The sequence below is a fragment of the Hyperolius riggenbachi genome, chromosome 2, assembly GCF_040937935.1.
Source record: "Hyperolius riggenbachi isolate aHypRig1 chromosome 2, aHypRig1.pri, whole genome shotgun sequence".
In the NCBI taxonomy this organism is placed as follows: Eukaryota; Metazoa; Chordata; class Amphibia; order Anura; family Hyperoliidae; genus Hyperolius; species Hyperolius riggenbachi.
The window spans coordinates 184,643,382-184,671,336 of record NC_090647.1 but is presented as its reverse complement, the minus strand read 5'-3'; the positions used below and the strand labels follow the sequence as shown (position 1 = coordinate 184,671,336).

Below are 27,955 nucleotides of genomic sequence, written 5' to 3'. Positions count from 1 at the left end.
TTACTTCCTTACTTATGTAACAATGTATACAACTGATCTGTGAAAGCTTTACTGCTACGCGTCATGGTATATCAAAAATAAAAATAAGCTAGTTCTGACTGAGCACTTTTAGTATTCTAAAAGTCTTAAAGGGAAGGTTCAAGCAAAATAAAAAAATGAGTTTCACTTACCTGGGGCTTCTACCAGCCCCCTGCAGACATCCTGTGCCCTTGTAGTCACTCACTGTTGCTCCAGTCCCCCGCTGGCAGCTTGCCGACCTCGGAGGTCGGCGGGCCGCATTGCGTACATTTTTACGCATTCCCGCTAGTGCAGGAACATTAACACATACATTTTTACGCGTGACTGGTTGAATGCGTAAATTTTTACGCATTGAACCAGCAATGCGTAAAAATGTATGTGTTAATGTTCCTGCACTAGCTGGAATGTGTAAAAATGTACGCAATGCGGCCCGCCGACCTCCGAGGTTGGCAAGCTGCCAGCAGGGGACTGGAGCAGCAGTGAGTAACTACGAGGGCACAGGATGGCTGCATGGGGCTGGTAGAAGCCCCAGGTAAGTGAAACTCATTTTTTTATTTTGCTTGGACCTTCCCTTTAAGGCCCGTTCACACACTTAACCACTTGAGGACTGCAGTGGTAAACCCCCCTAAAGACCAGGGCAATTTTAACAAAATGGGCCACTGCAGCTTTAAGGCATAGCTGCAGGCTACTCAGCAGACAAGTGATCTCCCCCCTCCCCCCTTTTCTCCCCACCAACAGAGCTGTACTAACAGAAAAGACAGCGGTTTCGCCGTCTAACAGTCTTCCGAGCGTCGATTGCCGCTTGGAGACTGAAGGAGGGGTGGAGCTCTGCCCCCCAAGCAGGAGATGCGCATGCAGCCTGCGCGCGATCTCCTGCAAACTGCAGCCCAAAGGACTTGATGCCAATTGGCGTTCAGCGGTCCTGGGGCTGTCGCTGCGGTCACGCCCATGGGCGTTACCCGGTCTTTGAGTAGTTAATGAGAACCCGAGGTGGGTTTTAAGAAAGCTATTAGGACACAGAAGCTGGTTTTGCATACTATCACCAGCCTCCGTTACTATACCGTGCCCTGCCCCAGGCCCCCCTGCGCTCTGCTGTCCCCCCCCCCCCCCCCCCAAAAAAACCTGCTGTGCTAGCGACATGCAGCATATCGCTAGCAGGCTGTTTACATCCAGGATGTCACTCTCTGCCGCTCCTCCGCCTCCTCTATAGCGCTGCTCCCAACCTGCGTCCCTTCCCTCCAATCAGCTTACAGAGGTGGGAAGGGAAGGGACGTAGGCGGGGAGTGGCGCTATAGAGGAGGCAAGGCCTCTCTATAGCGGAAGCCTCTTTGTCCTAATAGCATTCTTAAAACCCACCTCGGGTTCTCTTTAACCAAACCTGATTGTCGTCTGATTTTGGTCCGTTGGACGATAAATGGGCATATGTACGCGTGGCAAACAACTAGACGAGCAACTAATAACAGGCAGTTGGGCTGATATCGTGCAGTTGGCCACGTGTGTACAATGTCATTTGAACTACATACTTTTTTTGAATGCAGCCATGTCGTATAGTCCGTCGTTTCAATTGTGCATGCAGTATGTAAATTGTAAATGAGTTGGTTGTTCAGTTGGTTGGTGTGCAGACAATACAAGTCGTGTACACAGTTTGTCTTGGTGTTTTACATGTCATGGTGTTGTAACCTGGTTTAGAAGTGTTGCCAATTCTTGCATGTCATGGTGTTGGTCGTGCACTTTCTTGGACGTGTGTACATAGCTTTACTGAATCACTTCTTCAGCTCTGGTGAGGTGAGGGAAATACCCGGCACATATGTGTTTAGGTAATCCACGTATTCCTCCTGACAGTAAACAGTCTACCATACTGACATTCTAGAGCAGTGTTTCTCAAACCTGTCCTTGTGACACCTCAACAGTGTATGTTTTGCAGGCAACCTCCCCTATGCACAGTTGGGGTCGTTAGTGTCTTAGCTAGGTTGATTCCATGATGCTGAGACATAGGTGGATTACTTGCCTGCAAAACATGCACCGTTGGGTGGTCATGAGGACAGGTTTGAGAAACACTGCTCCAGAGTGTAATGTAGCTAGAAGTTTTGTTGTGAAGAATAACTAATGTCTAGGAATTATATTTTACCTGACTGAAAAAAGTTGCTCTGGAAGACAAAATGTCCTCTGGAACACAAAATATTTCCCATTTACAAGATGCAAAATGTAGGCATTCTATGGAATGCCCCAGTCATTCAGGCAGAACACAAAATTATTTCTTTCATTTAAAAATATTTTGCACTTTTCCTATGCTTTCTATAAAATGGACAGAAATTCTATAGATTGCAACCATACAAAGACAGCCTGCTGCAACATTTCCTGTATATAATCATCATTGAAAAGCACAGGAATGTGTTACATGATTGCAAAGCATATTTAAAGCGGATCCGAGATGAAAAACTAACTATAACAAGTAACTTGTCTATATATCTTATCTAAAGTTTAGATAGTTTACACAGCAAATCTAGCTGCAAACAGCTTCAATAGAATAAGAATATTTCTTCCTGTGATACAATGACAGCAGCCATGTTGTTTGTAAACATTACACAGAGGCAGGCTTATCTGCATCTTGAGCAAAAAAACCTAATCCCCCCTCCTCCTCCTTCCTTCCCTCTGCCTCTGAAATCTCTGGCTAGTAATACCTCCCCCTCCTCCTGCCCAGACTGAGCTCCCATGAGCCCTTGCTACCGTCTGAAAGTGCCTTGGCTCTCTGAAAACCCGTGGGAGTGGCTTATTTAGTTTATAGGCAATTAGAGCATTAAAACAAAAGCAAAAAAGTAGTTGGCTTGAGAAATGCCCTATAAACAATAGGAAAGGAACACAATTATGCAATGAGTAAAAGTTCATCTCAGATCCACTTTAAGCCATGCCGGCACTTACAAGGGAAACAGCTTGCTAGTGGCCATAGGCATCTTTATAAATAATGGCTCTAGTATGGGATTTAGATAACACGCGGCATCCAAATTTCACGCTATTGCCAGCATTTTTAAAGGTGCCTATGGCAGCACCTGAACATTTTTGTTTTTGCGGTGTACTGGCGGTGAAGGAGGGGGGGGTGTTAGTTAAGGTTAAACGTGGGGGGTGGTTAAGGTTAGGAAAGGGAGGGGAAGGTTAAAGGTAGGTGTGGGGGAGAAAGTTAAGGTAAGCTGTGGGGGAGAGGCAGTTAAGGCTAGCCATGGGGAAAGGGGTAACAGTTAGGCATAGGTAGGGATTGGTTAAAGTGAGCTGAGGGGTTAAGGTTAGGCATCAAGGGGGTGGTTAAGGTCAGGTATTGTAGATGGAGGGTTCTGTAAGAGAATAGGGTTATGGTTTGCTGTAGTAAATAACGGTAAATTTTAACGATATTTTACTAATGAAAAATACCACTGTAAAATAGTAGAGTCCCGGGGCTGCAAGGTCATCATTCTTGTTTGTAAGTGTCCCCACTGCTTAAACATGCTTTGCAATCATGGACAAAATACCTGTGCTTTTTATGCAGAGTAGAATAGAACAGAAACAGCAATGGAGCAGATTAAAATAATGCTTTACTGTGCTACCACAGTTCCCATTCCCCCTGCAGTTGCAAAGTTTTGCGGGGGCTATTGTTATGCCTCTAGTTCCTGTCCCATAGCACAGTTAAAGAGAAGCATTATAAATTACCTATTTTTCATTCAGAATGCTCTTTAGCCATAAGAGCAAAGATGAATCGCTGCATCCCCACAGCCATACAAGGGCTTTATCTCCCCCAAAATCCCCGTTACTAAATCTTCCGGTACTCTCTTTGAAAAAAGACTGAGAGGGGTGGGGAGAGGCGGCGATCGGCGGTGATTGAATGGACTGAAGGTAGAGCTACAGCAGAAAGCTCTGCCTCCTCCGGGCAGCAAAATCTGCAACTTAGAAAGCCGTAGAATTTTGCATCAGTATTCAGGGCGGATAAAGCCCACGTACAGCCGCAGGGATGCAGCAAATCATCTTTGCTCTTAAGGCTAAAAAGCATTCTGAAATAAAAACAGGTCATTTATAAGGCTTCAGACTCTCTTTAAAACATAGTGACATGAGTAGAGAGAAACCACAAAGGTTCTTGAAACGTTTAACTTGCTCTCTTTATGAGAATACAGAGATCTCAGTGGGGTTATCTGTGTGCAATGGTGAGTAAGGCTCTAAGTAATCTACTGCTGCTTTAATTTTTTCAGTTTTCAAAGAAATGTTACTGAATGTCCAAACATGTATTCCAAAAGCATCAAAAGGAGGTCAAGTTATGTTCTTCCCAAATAAGATATTAATTACTTAACAGTAATAATACAACTTCAACAGAAAAAGTTCAAACAGCTTTTTACACTCTATGAAGCTCAAGCAATTCCAATGTCGTGCTTAAAGCGGACCTAAGATGAAAAACCAACTATAACAAGTAGAGTAACTTGTTTATATATCTTATCTAAAGTTAACATGGTTTACACAGTAAATCTAGCTGCTAACAGCTTCAACAGTATAGGATTATTTCTTCCTGTGATACAATGAGAGCAGCCATATTCTGCTTGTCATCATTATACAGGCAAGCTGCTCTGCATCTCCTCCCCTAGGCCTGTGAAAACTCCACTCCCTTCTCCTCCTCTCTCCTCCCCTTTGCCTCTGAAATCTCATGCGTGATTCAGCAAAAGCCTCCTCTTGGCTTAGCTCCCATGAGCACTTGCAGCATGGGACTCAGAATGTCTAGGCGCTGGAGGAGTTGGGGGCGTGGAGACATTCATTTACATGCAATTAGGTAATAAATAAAATTTTAAAAAAGCATTTGGGGGAAGAATGCCCAATAAACTATATGTAAGGGGCAGAAAAATTAAGGCAGCAAAAGTTTGTCTCGGATCCACTTAAAGTGCTTGGAGTCAGGTGCCCTAAGAGTAAGTTCAAAAAAACAGTGTAAAAGAGAGACTAAAAATGAAAGGGGGGTGAGGGGAGAGAGAGAGAAAACAGGACATTAAGACAAGAGGATTTAGGATTTTCCGTATCCCATTTCCTGGGATGTAGGCAAGTGTGGCGGGGCGGGGGGGGGGGGCTCAGATATCGTCACATCAGACCAGCATTTTACCCTTTTTATCCACTTATCTTATAATATTACATGCAGTTTATAAATACAAATAATAACAAACTTTGACCTGTTGTTCTATATTTTTAAATGTTTTTCCCTACTTCCAATATGGTCTGTTTAGCTGCAGTGAATATGAGTTTCATGAATTGCTATTTGCGCACTCAGGGGAGTTTCAGTGTAACAGGACGTTTCAATATACAGTACCTTTTCCAAATTCTGTACTCACAAGCTGGTATGTATTATTCAATCATTGTTTCACTTTAGGGCAATCTCACCATAAGTGCCAAAAGCTGCCCCTGGCTGCTCATACCTGAAAGCACAACAGACGATGTATGGGAAGATCGACCAAGAGACAGATCTCTCTCTGATCAGATGTAAATAGTACCCTTGAGACTATGAAGGAAATTGTATGAACTTAAAGAGAAATTGAAGCGAGGAAAATTATTTAAAATAAACACATGATGTAGCTGCAAATTAATATTACATACTAACCTCACCGTCTGTTCCTCTCAGAAGCTCACCATTTCCTTCCAGTTCTGACAATATTTTGTCAGAAATAAAATATACCATTGCTGAAAGATATATATCAGCAGCTGTCAGTTATAACTGAATGTGCAAGGTGATGTCCATGTTTCCCTATGACTCAAGTGGGTGATATTACAGTTTAACAGTGGGCTGACCAGGAAGCTGTTATGAGGTAATGGCCATTTTTAAAATGGAGGATGGAGAATTCCATTGATCACAGTAAACAAATGGGACGCAGGAGAAGGGAAAGAGATTGAGGAGTAGACTACAAAGGAGGTAAGTATGACCTGTGTATGGTTATTTTTAATTTTGATTTTCAGTTCAGGTTCTTGTTAAATAAATTCCTTTTATTGCTGCCAAAGAGTAAAAATAACTTTGAATTTGTCTAGAGCACCTTGTTGCATAACGTCAATATAAAACAAGGAGTGGATGGTATTCTTGATACATTTAAAACTGGCAATATTTGTATTATTTGATATATATTTATATTTGATACATGTACATGCAAAACGGCCTGTTTTGCACCTTTTCAGTGCAAAATTGACATTTTTAAAGTATCCATTTTGCAGAGCAGACAATCGGAATACACACGTGGGTGCCGCAGGGGGGGAGAGGGGGAGTTGCATACATACACTGAAACACTACGAGCTTTGGGATCCAGATAGCTGGTAGCATTTATACACTGCTAAGGCAACTCAAAGTGTCTATTCTTACCTTTATGGAAGTTGTTAAATAAATCATCCTCTAGCCTAAACATTAATTCAGAGATAAATGAAATGTTTCTCTTACACCCAGCCAGTGCTATTTACATGGGAAGTGCATTGGCACTGAGATGAGAAGTTATTGCATCCTCTTTATGGCAACATTGGGCAGTGAAGATGATTTAACTCATTCCCACTGCACTGAAAGTGATTTCATTGCTGTCTGTTCCACAGCTGGAAAAACATCTAATCATTTCCTGTCCTAATGGCTCCAGAGGAAAGATCTCACCATCTGTATTACAGATCGGAATAAAATCAAACAAAACCTGATAGCCTTTCCAATCCATCCTTATTTTATGTAAAGCTTACATTTCTTTTTCCTCATCTAAACTACATTCACAATTTTTATTAGGTTTTAACCAGTCTTTCTACTTTTGACATTTTTTGATCTTTATATGATGATGCACATTTTCTTTTATGGACATTTAGAAGTTGATGGTTTCTGTAACTTGGTGATGCTTGCTGATGATTACTCTGTGATCTGTATCGTATATCTTGTTACTTACTGTTATTTATCTCTCTTTTACATAAAGCTTCTAACCCAGACTTGGCCATTTGGTGCTGAACTTTGCAAACTTGTGCCTTTCCTACAGAAGTCTTCAGTGGGGATTACAGTATTGAGTTTATGTGCACTCAGTATTGACAGGTATCATTTCTTTCCATTATCGGTTACTGTGGATTAGTTTATTTCTGTGCTGAGTGGAATGTATAATTTGAAATTGAATGTACCAGCTGCTTGCCCAGGTCAGTGAATCTTCAGCATTCCCAAACTGAGGTTAACTAACAGCCATTAATATAGCCATGCGTAGAAAGCGCAGTGCAATGCTTCTGGTACTTACACCAGCAGAGTAATGCAGTTTATTCTATTAGCGTGACCTGCAGTTCAAGGTTAGCATGAGTGTTGCTATCTACGGTAAATAAATATTAACCCTTGCACTCAAAGTTTACACTTGCAGCAATGCATAACACACAGCAACAAAAACTTCCAAATAAAACGAAGGATCTAAGTTCTCAAAAAATTCTGAAGCTTCCTCAAATTAACCACTTGCCGACCGCACACTCATACCGTGCGGCGGCAAAGTGGTAGCTGGAGGACCATCGACGCAGATCTGCGTCGCCAGGTGCCTCCCTAATTAATCAGGAAAGGCCGCTCGCGCGAGCGGCCGTTTCCTGTTACATCACGGAGAGGGTCTCCGTGAATAGCCTGCGAGCCGCTGATTGCGGCTCGCAGACTAAATGTAAACGTAGGAGACATATGTCTCCTTTGTTTACATTGTACGGCGCTGCTGCGCAGCAGCGCCGTAAGGCAGATCGGCGATCCCCGGCCAATCAGCGGCCGGGGATCGCCGCCATGTGACAGGGGACAGCCTGTCACTGGCTGCACAGGACGGATAGCGTCCTGTGCAGCCCGGATCGCCAGGGGGGAGAGGGAGGAGAGGGAGGGGGGAATTTCGCAGCGGAGGGGGGCTTTGAGGTGCCCCCCCCCCCCCCCCCCCCCCGCAACATGCCAGTCAGCAGGAGCGATCAGACCTCCCCTGCACATCATCCCCATAGGGGGGAAAAAGGGGGGGCGATCTGATCGCTCTGCGTGCAACCTGATCTGTGCTGGGGGCTGCAGAGCACAGATCACCAAAAATAGCGTTGGTCCTTAAGGGGAGGTAAAGGCTGGGTCATCAAGTAGTTAAGGCAACCCACAATCATCAAGGCTCCCTCTTTAAGACTGGCCCACTCATACCAGCATACAAGCATGCAAGCAGACAGTTCTTGCATACAACTTTGAAGTTTAGACTGGGAGCAACTGGAGTTCGTAACCTTTTAATAAAGGGAAATATGCATCCAACCAACTAATCAAGGAGCTAAAAACACTCTCTTACACCATTGCAATATGGCCTGCAAAGACATTTAGACAAACAAGGTAAGCTGTGCACATCCTACAAAGACCTGAAATAGGGGAAAGACAAGACAAGTAGCACGTATATTGTGCTTTTCTCCTGTGGGCTCAAACCTCTTGAGCTGTATCTACTAGGGCATGTTCAGAAGTCTTGGGGAGTCTAGCCCAAGGACTCTTTTCTGATTGAGTTCTGGCTTCCTGAACAGGAAGAGCCGAGATTCGGACGAAATCAAATATAAATCAGCACTAATACTTGCATTTAAAGCTTAAACTTGCAGAGATGAGTAACACACAGCAATAACCCCCCCCCCCCCCCCAGCTGTAGCTCACTTATCCTTATGGCACTACAGACCATTATTATTATGGTGTAAGAGAGAGATTCCCTGAATGGATGAATATACTGTATGTGTATGTTCCCTTATTGAAAGGCTAAGAACTCCAGTTCCTAAACTGAGAAGGATATGGATTTTTCCTTTTAAAATAATAGCAGTTGCCTGCCTCTTCTGCTGATACGGTGTCTCTAATACTTTTAGCCACAGCCCCTCAACAACCATGCAGATCAGGTACTCTGACTGAAGTCAGACTGGATTAGCTGCATGCTTGTTTCCATTGTGTGATTCAGCCACAACTGCAGCCAAAGCGATCAGCAGGACTGCCAGGCAACTGGTATTGTTTAAAAGGAAACATCCATATACCTCTCAGTTAAGGTTCCCTTTAAGTAGTAGGCATGCATTGTCTGCCTTTTTGCTTGAATGTTGGTATGAGTGGATCAATCCTAAAGTGGGAACCTTGACCATCCTGCTGGGTTTGTTAAATTTGAGAATGTTGCGTTTTCGCAGAACCAAGCTCCATCAATTTGATCAGCAGTTGTTATTGCAAATAAAACAACAACAAAAAAATCAACCTTAGGACACCTATTAACCTCCCTGACGTTCTGGACGAGCTAGGCTCGTCCAGAGACGCCGGAGGTCACCGCTCAGGCCCCGCTGGGCCGATTTGAACAAATTTTTTTAAAAACACGCAGCAAGCACTTTGCTTGCTGCGTGCCTTACCTGATCGCCGCCGCTCGCTGCCGATCCGCCGCTACCCGCTGCGATACAGGGCCCCTCTAGCCGAGACCCCGTGCGCTGCCTGGCCAATCAGTGCTGAGGGGTGGATCGGGTCTCCCTGTGACGTCATGACGTCGCCGACGTTGATGATGTCACGACATTCGTCGCCATGGCAACAGGGGAATCTCTCAAGAAAATGCGGGATTTCCGGACGGGCCGGAGGGTAGGGAGTGACGCCGCAGGGAGGGGGGAATCACGTAGCTAGCGCTAGGCCCAGTATATGTAGTCAAGGGGTATATGTGCCAAGGGCCGCGGGAATCAGAACGCCAGGCAGGTTAAGGTTGAAAAAAAAGAGGCTAAATCTGTAAATGTAAAAAGGTATCTTTTCTGTGAGAGCTGTGCAAATGTGGAATTGTTTTCCATCAGAACCAGTTTTAGCAAATGCAGTAGATATTGGATGGATTGCTGTCCTAAAGCAGCAACATATAGCGGGCCAGCTACATAACAGAGTGTTTATCTAAACACTTGTGTTTACAAGCTAGGCTGAGGTGACTCAGTGATTGGATGTGTAAATAAAAAAAAAGACCCTGGGAGGAGGGCAGCAAATGAATACACAATCAGAAAGAGAAAGGAGGGGGGAAAACAAGAGTCAGGGAGGATATGATGTCAGCATTAGCTTGGCAAGATGGCCACTGCCTAGAAAAGGATTTTCTGCTTTTCCTTTATAAAATTCACAGGAATCAGTACGTGGATAGCACAATACATCTGTTATGTAAGTAGTAGTAGTATTTATCTACTTATATATGTGTTTTTTATTTCTAGGTTAGCATGGGTGTCACTTGTTCTTTAAAGGACTTCCGAGGTGATAAATAAAATCTATGTTTACTCACCTGGGGCTTCTTCTAGCCCCTAGCAGCAGTTTCAGCCCCTCACTCCTGCCCCCGTCCTCCTCGGTATCCCGCTGGCTGCCCGTAATGTTCGTCAAACGCCGGCGGGTCAGCTCTTCTGTGCCTGCGCAGGCACTCATCCACCTCATCTGGCACGTACTGTGCCAGTGCAGTAGTTGTGTGCCGGCACAGGACGCACCAGATGACATGGACGTGTGGGCACGAGTGCCCACGCAGGTGCAGAAGAGCCAACCTGCCAGCGAATCACCAATCATTACGGACAGCCAGCGGGACACCAAGGAGAACTGGGGATGCGGCGAGGGACTGAAACGGCTGCTAGGGGCTGGAAGAAGCCCCAGGTGAGGAAACACAGATTTTATTTGTCGCCTTGGAAGTCCTTTAACCACTTGAGGACCACAGTCTTTCTACCCCTTAAGGATCAGAGCCTTTTTCTCCATTCAGACCACTGCAGCTTTCACGGTTTATTGCTCAGTCATACAACCTACCACCTAAATGAATTTTACCTCCTTTTCTTGTCACTAATACAGCTTTCTTTTGGTGCTATTTGATTGCTGCTGCGAGTTTTAGTTGTTATTATATTCATCAAAAAAGACATGAATTTTGTCAAAAAAAATGACTTTTTTAACTTTCTGTGCTGACATTTTTCAAATAAAGTAAAATTTCCTATACATTTGAGCACGAAAGTTATTCTGCTACATGTTTTTGATAAAAAAAAACATTCAGTGTATATTTATTGGATTGGGTAAAAGTTATAGCATTTACAAACTATGGTGCCAAAAGTGAATTTTCCCATTTTGAAGCATCACTGACTTTTGTGACCACCTGTCATGTTTCATGAGGTGCTAAAATTCCAGGATAGTATAAATACCCCCCAAATGACCCCATTTTGGAAAGAAGACATACCAAAGTATTCACTGAGAGGCATGGTGAGTTCATAGAAGATTTAATTTTTTGTCACAAGTTAGCGGAAAATGACACTTTGTGACAAAAAAAAAATGGAAAAAAGTTTCCATTTCTTCTAACTTGCGACAAAAAAAAATTAAATCTGCCATGGACTCACTATGCTCCTCTCTGAATACCTTGAAGGGTCTACTTTCCAAAATGGGGTCATTTGTGGGGTGTGTTTACTGTCCTGGCATTCTGGGGGGTGCTAAATTGTAAGCACCCTGTAAAGCCTAAAGGTGCTCATTGGACTTTGGGCCCCTTAGCGCAGTTAGGCTGCAAAAAAGTGCCACACATGTGGTATTGCCGCACTCAGGAGAAGTAGTATAATGTGTTTTTGGGTGTATTTTTAACACATACCAATGCTGGGTGGAAGAAATATCTCTGTAAATGACAATTTTTTTTTTTTTTTTTACAAACAATTGTCCATTTACAGAGATATTTCTCCCACTCAGCATGGGTATGTGTAAAAATACACCCCAAAACACATTATACTACTTCTCCTGAGTACAGCGATACCACATGTGTGGCACTTTTTTGCACCCTAACTGCGCTAAGGGGTCCAAAGTCCAATGAGTACCTTTAGGATTTCACAGGTCATTTTGCGACATTTGGTTTCAAGACTACTCCTCACGGCTTAGGGCCCCTAAAATGCCAGGGCAGTATAAGAACCCCACAAATGACCCCATTTTAGAAAGAAGACACCCCAAGGTATTCTGTTAGGAGTATGGTGAGTTCATAGAGGATTTTATTTTAATTGTCACAAGTAAGCGGAAATGGATTTTAATAGTTTTTTTCACAAAGTGTAATTTTCCGCTAATTTGTGACAAAAAATAAAATCTTCTATTAACTCACCATACTCCTAACGGAATACCTTTGGGTGTCTTCTTTCTAAAATGTGGCAGAGTTTCCCCGTGTGATTCATGTGCGGGGAAACTGCGGTGATTTCCGTGATAGTGGAAACGGGCCCTTACTGTTAGAAGTGGAATAATAATACTCAATTGTTTCCTTTATGATGAAAACCTCTACAAACTACAGTCAAAATTTCTGCTCCAATAGATTACTGTAACTACACTATTATAAGTTCTCAGAAAAAACTCTTTAAAAAAAAGTGTGTGAAAGAGTTTAATGAGTTTTCTCTCATTCTCTGCTGGAATCTTTATCATAGTGCAGCACTAATCTAATAAGCTCTTCACCCTGTCAACAAAATTGTTTTATAACTGCAGGAGATAAGGACATTTTGTTAAGGGGCCGATACATTTATTTCATGCTGAAATCAATTCACAATCTGTTTGCAGTAAAGGCAGCCATACGATCCCTCTCTGATCAGATTCGATCAGAGAGGGATCTATCTGTTGGTCGATCTGATGGCAAATCGACCAGTGTATGGCCACCTTTAGCTTCTGTGTGTCAGATGAACTGAAAGTAATCTGCAGATTTCAGGGAAAGAGCAGTGTGATTGGGGGGTGGTGATGGTGGGATCTCATACGTATCGTATGTATAACACTAATTATGAGCAGCGTGATTATAATTTCTTTAGCTCTAACATTTACTGTTCCCCTAGGTACAGGACTGTGGCCTTCCCTCATATTGGAGGGAAAGGAATTTCCAAATGGACTAAGCTGGAAATTGGTTTTATCTGGGCCTTATCGATTCTGCTGGCAGTCCCTGAGGCCATAGGCTTTGATACAATCATTTTAAACTACAAAGGACAGATTATTAACATTTGTATGCTCCTTCCAGCACAAGCAACATCTTTTATGGGGGTAAGCTGTGTTACATTACATCTGAAATTAATCTATTTGTCTTTTAATATGAAATACACGGTGGTCGATCTAGGTGGGAATCGGCTCTGGGTCAAACATTTACTGGTTCTTAGTAGCAGAAGATGGTAATCCTATCACATAAGGCTTCATTCTCAGCCCATATTCAGGAATAGGGGTATAAACTACTTACCCATTGGTATCATACTCTGGATAAGCTCCACAGGATGTTTCCTAACACTACACATGGTCCCTTCTACATATCTTCTGGAGCTGTCTGCACTTGTGTAACTATTGGGATGCTGGGATGTCTACTATGACTAAAATTAATGGGGTGGGTGCTTCCATGTACCCTTAATACTATCTCCTGCACAATACTCCTGACTGGGCAAATACAAAAAAATCCCTTTTTAAACACCTGATAGATGCAGCCAAACTGATCATAGCGCATTACTGGAAGTCCTCTCAGTCTCCTACTATTGTGGAGTGGCTGCAGGAGATTAATCATACAACAGATGGAAGACCAAACTCAGACCATACACAACAGAAAACAAAAAGTTCAGTCGCATCTGGGCCTGTTGGCATTAGTTTGAGGAATCTGAGTAATATAAGCGGATAATGGGCTCCTGATCTTATAGATGGTGCTTTCCCGAGCGGACATTGAATTTGCGTCCAAATCATTTTTTCTTTGTATCTTGCGATGACCCTATGGCTGTGTTTGGGTGGCAGACATCCTGGACTCAATTGCTCTTCAGCTAGAGTGAGCAGGCTTTCTCTCTTTTCTCTTCTTTATTTTCTATATGTTTTTCTCAGCATGTCCTTTTCCCTATTTCTTTATGTCTGTGTGTTAATTCTGTTACTTGGGGATTGAATATACCCAGTTGATTTGCATCTTGTAGATTCCACCAATCCCTACAATTTTTTATACCATATATCTGGGGAGCATGGGTGATTGATCCCATTGGGCACTAGGATCCAGAATCTAGCCACCCTTCCCCAAAAGGGGAGGGATTAGGGAGCAGTTATAGGCTCATATGGGAGAGCCATGTAAAACTTTTGGTTTATGTAACTTATAGATGAGGTGTCTAATGCAAAGGGTGTTTATATAGCATGGTGATTTAACCATTTCACCTCCAAGGGTTTTTCTTCTTAAAAACTAAGCAATTTTCACCTCTCGGTGCTGCGTCCATTCATCTGCGTCTATTCAATAACTTTATCAGCACTTATCACTCTGAAATGACTTATACATATTTTTTTTCACCACCAATTGGGCTTTCTTTGGGTGGTACTTTTTGCTAAAAATTATTTTATTCTAAATGCATTTTAATGGGAATAATAAGAAAAAATGAAAAAAAAAATATTATTTCTCAGTTTCGGCCATTATAGTTTTAAAATGAAACGTTCTACTGTGGATAAAAGCCACACATTTTATTTGCCCATTTGTCCCGGTTATTGCAACATTTAAAATATTTCCCTAGTACAATGTATGGCGCCAATATTTTATTTGGAAATAAAGGGGCATTTTTGCGTCCATCACTAATTACAAGCCCATAATTTAAAAAGTAACAGTAATATACCCTCTTGTCATACACACTCAAAAAAGTTCAGTCACTAAGATAACGGTTTATGTATTTTTTTCAATTGTATATTTTTTTTATTTATTTATTTTACAAAAATGTTATTTGGGTAACTATTGGGGAGTGTGGGAGGTAAAGGGTTACATTTTAAATGTAAATGTAGGTCTGTTTATTAAAAAAAAAGTGTGTAGGAGTAATTTTACTATTTGACCTCAAGATGTCTTTGCGCATAACTTTCCTGTGTGTACTATTAGTGTAAGTATCAGCTTTTGTGAATGATGAGGCATATCATTGATGCCGGCGATCATTCACACAGGGACTCAATGAATGGGAACTGAACATAAACTGATGGGATTGATCCCATCATTCTGATCAGATTGGTTGGAGATTTTTGTCCATTAGTGGTCCATATTGAATGATCTGAAACAAATGATTGTTCAGTGAATTGGATCATTAGTAGCCACCTACTCTATCTCCGCTTTGTGTGTCATCCCAAGTTTTATTAAAAGGAAACCTGAAGTGAGAGTTATATGGAGGTGGTCATATTTAGTTTCTTTTAAACAATGCAAATTGCCTGGCAGTCCTGATAATCCCCTGTCTCTAATACTTTTAGCCATACACCCTGAACAAGCATGCAGATCAGCTGTTTCTGACAAAAATCTGACAAGATTACAAGATTAGCCGCATGCTTGTTTCAGGTGTGTGATTCAGATACTACTGCAGCTGAAGAAAACAGCAGGACTCCCAGGCAACTGGTACACACACACTGTACATATGTATATATTTGTATATATATATATATATATATATATATATATATATATATATATATATATATATATATATATATATATGTATGCATATATGCATGTATATATATATATATATGTATATATATATATGTATATATATATATATATATATATATATATATATATATATATATATATATATATATATATGAGACAGAAATGGCCCGAACGGTTTGCATGTGAACGTTTTCGCGCGAACTTCGGTGGTTCGCGTTCGCGGTAAATCGCGAACTATTTGCGAGTTTGACCCGCCACCTATACTACATCATTAGGGTCAACTTTGACCCTCTACATCACAGTCAGCAGACACAGGGTAGCCAATCAAGCTATACTCCCTCCTGGAGACCCCCTTTATAAAACACAGGCAGCGTCAGCCTTTTCACTCACTCGTGTGGCTGCAGTAATTGGAGAAGGGAGCGAACCTGCTGACATAGGGAAAGCTTAGTTAGGCTCTTGTGTTAGGCTTGTTAGTTTGCTCCTTGCTGATACTTACTGTTAAAAAGCACTCCTCCTCCTCAACAGCTCTTTTGAGAGCTAATGTTGTTCTTGTGATCTATTTATTTGTGTGTGTGTGTGTGTGTGTCCCACAGACACTTGTGTTGCATATACAGCCCTGTCAGTCAGTCGCAGCCGCTGGACCTTGGCCCCTTGGTAATTCCTACTGTGCCCCTGCCAGGCCCAGCATATTTACTGATTACCTGTGTGTGTGACAGCTGCACATTTGTAATACCAATCCCTGCATACCTGTTCAGTAGTGCACCTACGTACGTGAGCACACGCAGTGTTACCTGTGTGTGTGACAGCTGCACATTTGTAATACCAATCACTGCATACCTACCTGTTCAGTACACCTACCTACCTACGTGAGCGCACGCAGTGTTATATACCAGTCAGTCGCTGCACCTGTTTACGGTACCTGTGTGTGTGTGTACAAGATGGCGCTGCATAGGCAGCCACGGCCACAGGGCTCCGGCCTCTTCTTCTCTTTACTATCACTTTACTAAGATGTTTACTCCCTAATCCGGGGGATGCGGGGAAGCCGTGGGAGACAATCGGAGACATGCTGATCCAGGCACAGAGCTCCTGGGTCTGAGCTGCGAGCCTCCAGCTGATCATGCGATCAGCTGTTCAGGCCCTTGTGCTCTCCCATCAGCTGGCTGCTCCTCACGCTGCCGCTCTGTCTGGGAGGAACGGAGACCCACAGAGGTGCAGCCACAACTCTGCTGCTGGAGCAGCAAGCCAGCCAGCCAGCCAGAGACATGCGGATGCTCTGCCATGATCGAGGGACTCGTAGGCTGCCTGACCCACACTACGGCTCCGGAGCAACCAGACGCCGCCGGAGACATGCGGCTAACCTGCCACCATCTGAGGACTTGGAGCTCCTTATCGAGAGGACGCTACACTGACGCTGCCAGGCACCATCGCAGGGACATGCGGACCGCTCCACCGCCGCGGCCCAGAGGGGATTGGTGCCCCTCTGATGGACTGTTTTTGAGATGAGGCGGTCAGTGGTGGGGAAGGAAAGCACTGGGGATCGTGCACATGCCTGACTTGCAAGGCGTGATTGCACCAGGAGCTGAGCGGCCGCCGCCACCCACGTGGAGGGACCATAGGCCCAAGCACTGCTCTACTTCGCCCTGCCCCGGATCCACCACTGCAGCTGCCAGGAAGCCACTCAGGCACATGCAGGAAGCCTCCACATCTGTCCAGGCCGCTGGGGATATCTCATCAATCCCTGGTGGCACATCACCACTGCCCTACCCAGGGGAGCCTGATATCCTCGCTGTGCCCCCATCTCTGTCTCCTGGAGGGATTAGCCATCCACTTCTGGGCTCCTAGTGGCCAGGCCACTCGGCTGCCAGTCCCTCCTTCACCAGCTCAGCCACCAGCTCCATCGGCCTCTGCGGCCACGGGCTCTTTTTTGCTCCCTGAAGCACTGGGTCCCCTCTGCCTGCAACCATCATCGGACTGATTGGGACTGTTTGTTGAACTGTACCCAGGCGTGATCTCGATCGGCAGCCCTAAGGGACTCTCTGCCTCTGTCTCTCACCTCTTGCTTTGGTTCTCTCTTTCTTTCCTCATTCTCTCTTAGCTATCCCTTCTTGCTCTCTCTTTCTCTATCCACTCTTTTCCAGGACACACTGCGGGGCATCTGGAACTGCTGCAGAGCTGTGCGAGCGCCGTCGGTAGTCGGCAGGCTGCTCCCCTCACATAGCACTCCAGACTTCCCCACGTGTCCTTCACTATAGTTATGTGCCGTATGTACACATAGGTATACGTTTACTTTGAACTATACTGTATATGATTGTATGTGTTGTAGTTCGCATGTATGTGTTTGTACCATCACCGACCCTGTATGAGCCAAAAACAATTCCGGGTACAACTGATTCTGAGACAGCTGCACATTTGTATTACCAATCACTGCATAACTACCTGTTCAGTGCACCAACCTACCTACGTGAGCACACGCAGTGTTATATTATATACCAGTCACTGCACCTGTTCATGGTACCTGTGTGTGTGTGTGACAGCTGCGCATTTGTAATACTAATCACTGCATATCTGTTCAGTAGTGCACCTACCTACGTGACCGCAAGCAGTGTTATATTATATACCAGTCACTGCACCTGTTCACGGTACCTGTGTGTGTGAGACAGCTGCACATTTGTAATACTAGTCATTGCATAATTGTTCACAGCACCTGTGTGACCACACGCTGTGTAATATACCAGTCCGTGCATACCTGTTAACTGCACCTGTGTGGCAGCTGCGCATTATATTGTAATACCAGTCACTGCATATCTTTCACTGCACCTGCATGACTGCACATTGTATTAGTCAAGTCAGTGCATACCTTTCACCCCCCCCCCCCCATATGGACAAAACAACAGGCAGAGGCAAAGCCAGAGGTAGACCCAGAGACAGGCCACCCGGCAGGTCTGTTCGAGGTCGTGCGGCCCTGTAAAAAGTGTGTCTTATATTCTGAAAACTACGGTATATGTTTTTTTCCCCTTTCTTTAAATAGTTCAATAAACCTCCACCAGTGTTAACTCAATATATAAATGTTTATGTGCTATGCTTACAGATTTAGATACGCTTACCCACGTTTACATATATTTTACATCTCAGTTTATAGTTACTGTTTCATCTTTTCTTTTTTTAGTTCTACACCACTTACAAGGACTTATGGCTATTTAGCTTCTATTTTTGCCTGCCTTTAATTGTTACGGCCATCTTTTATACTCTGATGACTTGCTTTTTATTACGAAACAAAAGTGGAATAGACATTTCTCTGAATAACCACCTAAAACAGGTAAGATTTAAAACAAATCATGAACTGTTTAATTTTTCGGTGATTTATTAGTTGTAATCTAAATTAAACAGATACACAATGTAATATTATATCAATTATTTTACAGAATTGCATACTTTAACCACTTGAGGACCCCCCCTTTACCCCCCCTTAAGGACCAGCGCTGTTTAATGGGATCTGTGCTGGGTGGGCTCTGCAGCCCCCAGCACAGATCAGAGGGCACGCAGAGCGATCAGATCGCCCCCCTTTTTTCCCCCCTATGGGGATGATGTGCAGGGGGGGTCTGATCGCTCCTGCCTGCAGGCATTTAGCGGGGGGGGCACCTCAAAGCCCCCCTCCGCGGCGAAATTCCCCCCACCCTCTCCTACCTGTCCCCTCCCCGGTGATCCGGGCTGCACAGGACGCTATCCGTCCTGTGCAGCCAGTGACAGGACGTCCCCTGTCACATGGCGGCGATCCCCGGCCGCTGATTGGCCGGGGATCGCCGATCTGCATTACGGCGCTGCTGCGCAGCAGCGCCGTACAATGTAAACAAAGCGGATTATTTCCGCTTGTGTTTACATTTAGCCTGCGAGCCGCCATCGGCTGCTTCCTGATTAATCAGCCTGCAGCTGGCGACGCAGTACTGCGTCGCTGGTCCTGCAGCTGCCACTTTGCCGACGCACGGTATAAGCGTGCGGTCGGCAAGTGGTTAAACTATTTATAATTGCTAGTAGTGCTGCTTGCATAGCTCTTTGTTTGATCCAGAGGCATTTCAGCCAAACTGAGCCAAATAGTGTTCAGAAAGTCCGGAAACTTGAACATCTTTGACATCAGTGATGATAATCCGAAATAATAATCCTGTTGGACTCAAAGCACTCAAGAGCTGCAGCCACTAAGTGCATGCTCAAGGGGCCACCTTGCAGTGTTAGGAAATATTGCCCAAGGACTTCTTACTGAATAGGTACTGACCCTAGTCAGGATTTGAACCTGGTGTCCCATGTCAAAGGCAGAGCCCTTAACCAGTACACTATCCAGCCATTATTGTAGTGGCTATTATACTATGATGGTATTCAGGTGCATTTTTTAGAAGTAAATCAACTTCCCCTGCCTGGCCGCAATGTTCAGTCATACCATTTTGGCAATAGGGGGTGTTTTGTATAATATATCAGTGGTCGTTCAGAGGAAATCCACTAATGATCCAATCTTTTTCATTCAGTCCTACCATTTGTATGTAATCCTGGGAATATACAATGCGATTTTCCTGGCAATTTCCATTTTTCCAAACAGTTTTCTAATCGATTTCCATTCACTTCTATGAGAAATCGTCAGAAAAACTAACAAAAATCAGATCGGACTTGTCGGAAATTATCTATCGAACCATCTATCTGCCAAAAAAATCTCATGGTGTATTCCCTGCATAATATAATGGACTGCCTGAATTATCTATTCAATATAGTCATTCAATTTACCCTTCTACTACATAGATTTGGTAGGATTGGATGCAAAAGATTGGAACATTAATGGCCACCTTAAGCCTTCAAATGGTTGCCTGATTGCCAGAAAAGCCAAGGAGTGGCCATGATGCCCTGTCCAATCAGTGGCTCTTTTTACTTTGAAGGCCTGCCTCTAGTATTAGAGTTGTATTAGAGTTGACAAAACCACAAACTCTCCTCAAATATGGCCACTGCTAAACAAGGCAGCTGAAGGAGGGGACAGTAGCCGATTTTTGTGATCACAGCAATCACAATTTCAGCAGCATTATACACCACTAAGGGATATCGAGAACTCTCTGGTGAAATATATATTGCACAATAATGCATCTTCTTTAAAGGGTATCAGAACTGACATGTGACATGATGAGATGAACATGCGTAGATACACTGTGATATCTGCATGTAACTATGTTGTGTTCTTTTTTTTTCTTTTTTTCCCTGAAAAAATCAAACATTCAGGTTTGCAAGAGACAGTTTCTCTCTAAATGGGATTTAGTTGGACTATGGCATAAGACGTAACTAATTACAGTCATAAAACTCTTTCTTGGCACAGAACAGCTTCTGAGAGTAGGGATTACATTTTAAAAAGTGTTGATAGTTCCTAGTTTGTGACTCTGAACTGTGTCAGATTGTATGAAAGACTGTTCCACACAATGTAATGCAGGGACAACAGTACCACCTGGGGTGTATGTAACCTGACAATTGCCCAGTGCCAAGTCTCAGGCTGGATTGCTCACACTGCCTTGGAAAGACAGCAAGGAACAACTTGAAGCGAGAACTGGGAGCCGCAAAGAGGGAGTACGCAGAAAGGATAAGATGCAACCTGCGATCAAATTATATACGAGCTGTCTGGAAGGGGCTTAAAGCCACCACAAACTATAAGCCTCCCCCACAACACGCAACACCCAGTACTGAGCTAGCCAAGGACCTCAGCAACTTTTACTGCAGGTTTGAGGACCTGGAGGCACTGGGGGAGCCAGTAACAGCACCGGCTCACCCCTCTCCTAGCGCAGATTATCTCTCAGTCTCAAGCCTCCCACCTCCAGCCGTGAGCGAGGCCGATGTCCTCTTCCACCTGTCCTCGCTAAACCCCAGGAAAGCCTCTGGCCCAGACGACGTGTCACCAGCCTGTCTGAAAACCTGCTCACACCAGCTGGCACCCATCCTCACTTCCATATTCTCCAAATCCCTCCAGGTCGGCAAAGTCCCTGCATGCTTCAAAAAGTCTACCATTATCCCTGTCCCCAAAAAGCATGGTAACTCCGACCTCAATAACTACAGACCAGTGGCCCTGACATCCAACATCATGAAAGCCCTTGAGAGAGTCGTTTTGTCACACATCAAGCTTATCACCTCCCCCCAAATGGATCCGTACCAGTTTGCATACAGGGCGAACAGATCCACTGATGATGCTGTCAACATCTGCCTTGAGCTCACATACGACCACCTGGACAAACCTAACACATACGCCAGGATTCTACTACTGGACTTCAGCTCTGCCTTCAACACCATCTGCCCCCGCATACTGCAGGACAATCTTTCAGAGCTAAATGTCCCTCCCATACTCCGTGGGTGGATCACAGACTTCCTGACTAACAGAACTCAAGTCATTAAGCTTGGGGAGGTCACCTCTCAGCCACGGACAACGAACACGGGGGCCCCACAAGGCTGCGTCCTGTCACCGATCCTGTTCTCTCTCTACACGAGCAACTGCAGATCCAAGGAAAACTCTGTCAAGGTTATCAAATTTGCAGATGACACCACCATCGTTGGGCTAGTGACAAACAATGATGAGCAGGCCTACCGCCAGGAGGTTGACAGAGTTTGCCAGTGGTGCAGGGAGAACAGGCTGGTCCTCAACGCATCCAAAACTGTGGAGCTGATTGTGGATTTCAGGAAGTATGCCCCTCCCCCCCCACACCAATCTCTATCGATGGCACTGAGGTCGAGAGAGTAGCCAGCGTTCGCCTTCTGGGCTCCACCATCTCCAAAGACCTGAGCTGGAAGGAAAACACAGCCTTGACCCAGAAGAAAGCACAGCAGAGGCTTTTCTTCCTTCGCCAACTGAAGAAGTTCGGCATGGCTCAAGAGCTACTGACGTGCTTTTACACCGCCACCATCGAGTCCGTCCTCTGCTCCTCCATCCTAGTCTGGTACGCTGGCTCCTCCACCAGAGACAGATACAAACTTCAGAGGGTCATTAGATCGGCGGAGAGAATCATCGGCAGACCTCTACCTTCGCTTGATCTACTCCACAACTCCAGGCTACGCTCAAGAGCACGGAGGATTGCTGGCGACCCCTCTCACCCTGGCCAGCGGTTCTTCAGCAGACTTCCGTTAGGCCGTAGGTTTCGGGCCATCGCCACCAAAACCTCTAGGCACAGGAACTCTTTCTTCCCCTCAGCTGTCACCCTCCTGAACTCATTAACTCGCTCTGAGCCCAGCACTGGAGCAACATTGTGTTCCAGAACTGCACTCTGTTCATGAACTAATTATGAATCTGGACTTCTGCTTTAGCCGTTTTTGACTTATGTGCTCTTCTTTTGTTTTATCTATGACTCTCTGTTTACTGTATGCCCTCTGCTATCTATAGTCCTATCCTTTATCCGTGAAATTGTACGTGCCAAATCCAATTCCGAGCACGACCCTGTCGTGCCTGGCGAATAAAAATGATTCTGATTCTGATTCTGATTCTGATCTTTGCATTTTGTGAGAATGTATTTCTTGAAGTCAATGGGAATCAATAAAAAAGGCAGATACAGTACTTACCTAAGGAGAGGGAAGGCTCTAGGTCCTATAAAACCTTCCCGTTCCTTTCCTGTTCCCCTCCGTTAAGTGCTGGCTTTCCCGTTTAAATCCTCCACCACGGGGGACTTTGGAAGTCTTTGGCAGGCGAATCTTTCTAAAGAGAGGCGGCTCCACACTGCCCATGTGCAAGTGCGCGAGAAAGGGTGCTTGTGGGGTATGGAGCGGGCCGTCTTCAGGAGCACTCGGACTCCTGAAGACTTCCGAAGCCTCCTTCATTGTAGAGAGAGCAGTATTTGGCCAAACTGGTCTAGTACCGTTACCGGGGAGCCAGTGCTGGAACGGGGATCGAGAGAGGAGTGGTAAGGCTCTATAGGACCCAAAGCCTTCCCTCTCCATAGGTAAGTATCTGGTTTAATGTGTTTTTAATATTGGTTCCCATTGACTTTAAATGCTGCATTTTTTATTAAAATGATTACAAAGCAGAAATCAGTAACCAGTCCAATAAACTTTTTGCACTTTTCATTCATTTTTAGAAACGAAATGTGGCTAAAACAGTATTTTGCCTAGTTCTTGTATTTGCTATTTGCTGGCTACCCCTGCACCTCAGCCGTATGGTCAAGTTTATATTTTACGACATTCAACATAAGAAGAGATGTGATCTCCTCAGGTACAGTACAGTCTCATATCCTTGCTGCTTCTGCAGATCTATTAACAGAGACATGACAATATACAGTACTTCAGTGGGTGCCACTACTGAACAAGATGAGAATTATTAACCCATCTGTTTTCAAGGAACATATCCAGTTGCCAGGTCATAAAAAGTTATGGTACCTCCTGTAGTTAAAAACTACAAGATAGTGCAACTCTTACCTAAAATGTATTACCTTTATAATAGTATCCCAGCTGCAAATATTAATTATTAGGGATGATCAATGAAAGGCAAATAATTGCAAGGAAATGCACCTGCCATTATATAATCTGCTTTTATAGAACCACAAAGGGAAATCTAAGGTATTGTGAGAGCTTTGGTTATATTCATTCTTTGATCTGGAAGTGCTTCAACATTCAATCACTGCTTTTGACCTCAGTCGACAGAACTCTTTGTGCTGTAAATTCTTGGAATGCTTTAATCTTGAAAATATAGAAAATGAAAGCAGAATCCCTCTGTTATTGTCTAATGCTGCCCCCTAGTGACAAGTGGCCATAAATACACATCACAGCTGTATTGATTAGAAGGAAGGAAATATAAGAAAGAAGAAATAGAAAATGTGCTAAAATGAATTGGCCTGGAGCACCTGCAAGCCTCCAAACAAAGGGTGATAAAGGGTTAAAAGTTCTAGTGTTTTGTTCTCTTAAATAATGATGTACCATATTTTTTGCTCGATTAAACACAGCTTTGTTCACCCAAAAGTGGGAGGAAATATCTGTGCATCTTATGGAGTGGATACAGGGGATACAGGAAGGGGAGCCCCGACTCCTTCCTCCTTCCCTTCCTCCCCTAGAACTCCCCTCCCTTCCTGCATCCCTAAATAGCAGAGTAGTGGCAGCAGGGGAGCTTCAAGGACACTCTCACCTGAACCAGGGCTTAAAGACACTGCACCAAGTCTCCAGGTCTTCAATCAAATCTGTCTTCTAGTGGCCACAACTCAATCTCTACTCCCTTGTTCTCCTGCACATCACATACACATGATGTGCAGCAGATTAAAGCACAATAAGAGTGATTTGCTGCTGCTAGAGGATGGATCAAATAGGAGTCCTGGGAACCCAATGCAGTGTCATCAATCCCTGGATAAAGTGGGAGTGTTTTTGAAGCCGCTCTGCTGCCATTAATCTACTGGTAGGGATTTGGGGAGGGAGTGAGGCCACTAGACCACCAGGAAATGCTATTAAGGGGAGGGGGAGCACTAGACACCAGGGAAGCTTTATTGGGGAAGGTGGGGGCCACTAGACACCAGGGGCGTTGTATGGGGGAGGGCGACCACTAGACCACCAGGGAAGCTATATGGAGGAGGGGGGACCACTAGACCCCCATGGAAGCTACATGGGAAAGGAAGGGGGACTAGGCCACCACGTAAGATATGATGTGGATCAGAATATATTTTTTCAGTTTTTCGTCCTCTAAACATAAGTGCGTTTAATGATCAGTTGCATCTTATAGTACAAAAAATGGTAATTACTGTTTACAATCAACTACAAAGTAAACATTTTCAGGAAGGAAAGTGATTTACATAAAGTTTGCACCCAGGCTGGCAGTGCCAGCAGCAAAATGAACAAGCAATTAATTGCATTACACTATAGTGATGGTCATGTCTAGGAGAACTCATAGAGAAGCATGTGATCAGTTTGGTCAGGTGATAGTTATGTAAGTCTCTGATTTGCCAGTCATGATCATGGGCAGGTTGTGATCACAGCAAATCAGAGCTTTGCAATTCTGTCAGCCGATAAAACAAATGTCAAATGGAAAGTAATACTGCATTGAAAATAAATTAAGAGATGTTCCTTGCATTCTGTCCTACATTTGTATTAAAGATATTTAAGTAAATGTATAGACCTATTGAAAACACATTGCAAACAGGGGCGTAGCAATAGGGGGTGCAGAGGTAGCGACCGCATCGGGGCCCTTGGGCCAGAGGGACCCAGGAGGGCCCTCCCTCAACTACAGTATTAGTACTCTATTGGTCCTGTGCTTGTAATAAATCACTTCTATAAATGCTTTGAATAGTAGTGATCATTAATATACTGTTCCCCATCCCCTTCTTGCACCTCTGACACTGTGGTTGTCCTTGGCAGGTTTTGGTGCGCCATGTCAATTGTTATGTATTGAGTGCTTGGGGGGCCCCATTGTAAAACTTGCATCGAGGCCCACAGCTCCTAAGCTATGCCACTGATTGCAAGTCAGCACCACTTACCAACAGTGGCCCATATGTAACTAACTTTTTCTCCTGTGTTTTTTCCTAGGTGTTTTTCACAAACTTGTCAACAAAATGCATTTTTAATCCACCGGAAGGCAAAAAAATACTCAACATAATTTTGATAGTACTTTTTCACCCAATTTTTGGTACTTTTTTCCATTGCCAAGTGCTAAAAAGTTATTCTAAATCTCCTAGGAGAAAACTCAGGAGGAAAAGTGTATTGCATATGGCCCAGTGTCTCTAGAAATATACAACAACGTTTACATTACAGCATATTTTATTTTCCTTCTCACATATTTCATAAATGCATTTACAGTGATTTATCTGATCTACATCTGTTTCCAAAACTTGTATATTATAAATAAATTGCACACTTTTTGTTTAATTGCAGCTCTTTGCTCTTGTTGGACTACATTGGTATTAATATGGCTAACCTAAATTCCTGCACAAATCCCATTGTACTTTACTTAGTGAGCAAGAAGTTTAACAATGGCTTTAAGGTAAGCCCTACCCAAATCATTATTTACCGTACTATGTTTTATTTTCCCAACTGCAAGTTATATTAAAAAAAACTAAGAAGGATTTTCTCTTTTTTTACTATAGATAAATCGCTAAAATCAAAATGTGGACAGTACAATACATATGCTATGTAAGCAAGTATGTATCTACTTATATATATGTGTTTTATTTCTGAGATAGTATGGCTTACAGCTCCTCTTTAAATCATCAGCAAGCAAAAATATACAATAATTTTAGTAGTACCTTTTCACCTTGTTTTGGGTGGTTTTTGAATTGCAAAGTGCTGAAAACGTATTTTAAAGAGAAAATGAAAAATGATCTCCTGGGAAAAAACACAGGAGAAAAAGTGTCCATGTGCAATTAACTTTTCCCCCTCAATTTCTGCCTAGGTGATATTTTCACCAGCAAGCAAACACATATTCAAAAACATTTTGACAGTACTTTTTCACCTACGTTTTGGTACTTTTTCCATTACAAAGCACTAAAAAGTTATTTTAAATCGAAGATGAATTAGTACTTTCTTAGGAGAAAACTCAGGTGAAAAAGTAAATTGTATATGGGCCCTTAATCCTTATTCAATTCAATTTCTCCTGGGTATTCTCCTAGGAGATAATTTTTCATCTTCTATGTAAAATAACTTTTCAGCACTTTGGGCTCTATTCACAAAACTTCTCATAAATGTCTTATTTATCACCTAATTGATAAAAAATAACCGAAGTTGAAAACAGAGGAAAACAGGTGAAAAAGCTTTGTGAATCATGCCCTTTGTAATTGAAAAAGTACAAAAAAGTATTTGAAAAAGTACTGAATTGCAAGGGCCTTTTTCTCCTGAGTTTTCTTCTAGGAAATAGTTTTTCAACTTCTTTTTTAAAAAAAACTTTTCGCTTTTTGCAATATAAAACATGCATAAAAGTAAATTACAATGTACTATCAAAATTATTTTGAGTATTTTCTCACTTGCTGGTGGTTTAAGAAGCATTTTATTTACAATGGGTAAAATATCACCTAGAAGAAAACTCGGGGGAAAACATTAATTGTGTATGGGCCTCTATCGGTTATCAATAAAATGCCTTTTCAGCCACCAGCAAGCAAGAAAATACTCTGAATAATTTCGACAGAGAAAATATTATCTCCTTGGAGAAAACGTAGGAGAATAAAAGTGAATTGAATAAGCAGGGCCTGTTGTAGAGTTTTTGCTGCCTGAGGCAAGCTTGTGAGCATGCACCCTCCTCCCCCGATTTCGAATGATCACATGGCGCCTGCAAAATTTCACCCTCAGTATAGGTAGGTAGGAAGCCAGGTATAGCTGCCCCCTGTATAGGGTAGCCGGGTATAGTTGCCCCCAGTATAGGTAACCAGTATAGTTGCCCCAGTATATGTGGCTAGTATAGTTGCCCCCAGTATATGTAGCCAATATTGTTGCCCCCTGTATAGGTAGCCAGTATAGTTGCCCCAGTATAGGCAGCTAGTATAGTTGCCCCAGTATAGGTAGTATAATTTCCTCAGTTTAGGTAGCTAGTAATGTTGCCCTAGCATAGGTAGTATAGTTTCCCAAGGATAGGTAGTATAAGTTGCCCCAGTATAGGTAGTTTAGTTGCCCCAATATAGTATAGTTGCCTCAGTATAAGTAGTATATTTGAC

General features: G+C 43.5%; 1 protein-coding gene across 2 annotated transcripts in view; it reads left to right on the top strand.

Moving 5' to 3' along the window:
* The window catches only part of EDNRB (endothelin receptor type B), a 46,447-nt gene that overhangs the window by 9,466 nt on the left and 9,026 nt on the right, over positions 1-27,955 (top strand). The window contains exons 3-8 of one of the 2 annotated variants that reach the window (XM_068267901.1): positions 6,939-7,051; positions 12,760-12,961; positions 18,511-18,660; positions 23,417-23,550; positions 26,187-26,295; positions 26,399-26,452. In XM_068267901.1, the coding sequence (XP_068124002.1) occupies positions 6,939-7,051; positions 12,760-12,961; positions 18,511-18,660; positions 23,417-23,550; positions 26,187-26,295; positions 26,399-26,410 (720 nt within the window). In that variant the 3' untranslated portion in view covers positions 26,411-26,452. The remainder of the gene's footprint in view (positions 1-6,938; positions 7,052-12,759; positions 12,962-18,510; positions 18,661-23,416; positions 23,551-26,186; positions 26,296-26,398; positions 26,453-27,955) is intronic. The other variant, XM_068267900.1, reaches the window with a different exon arrangement.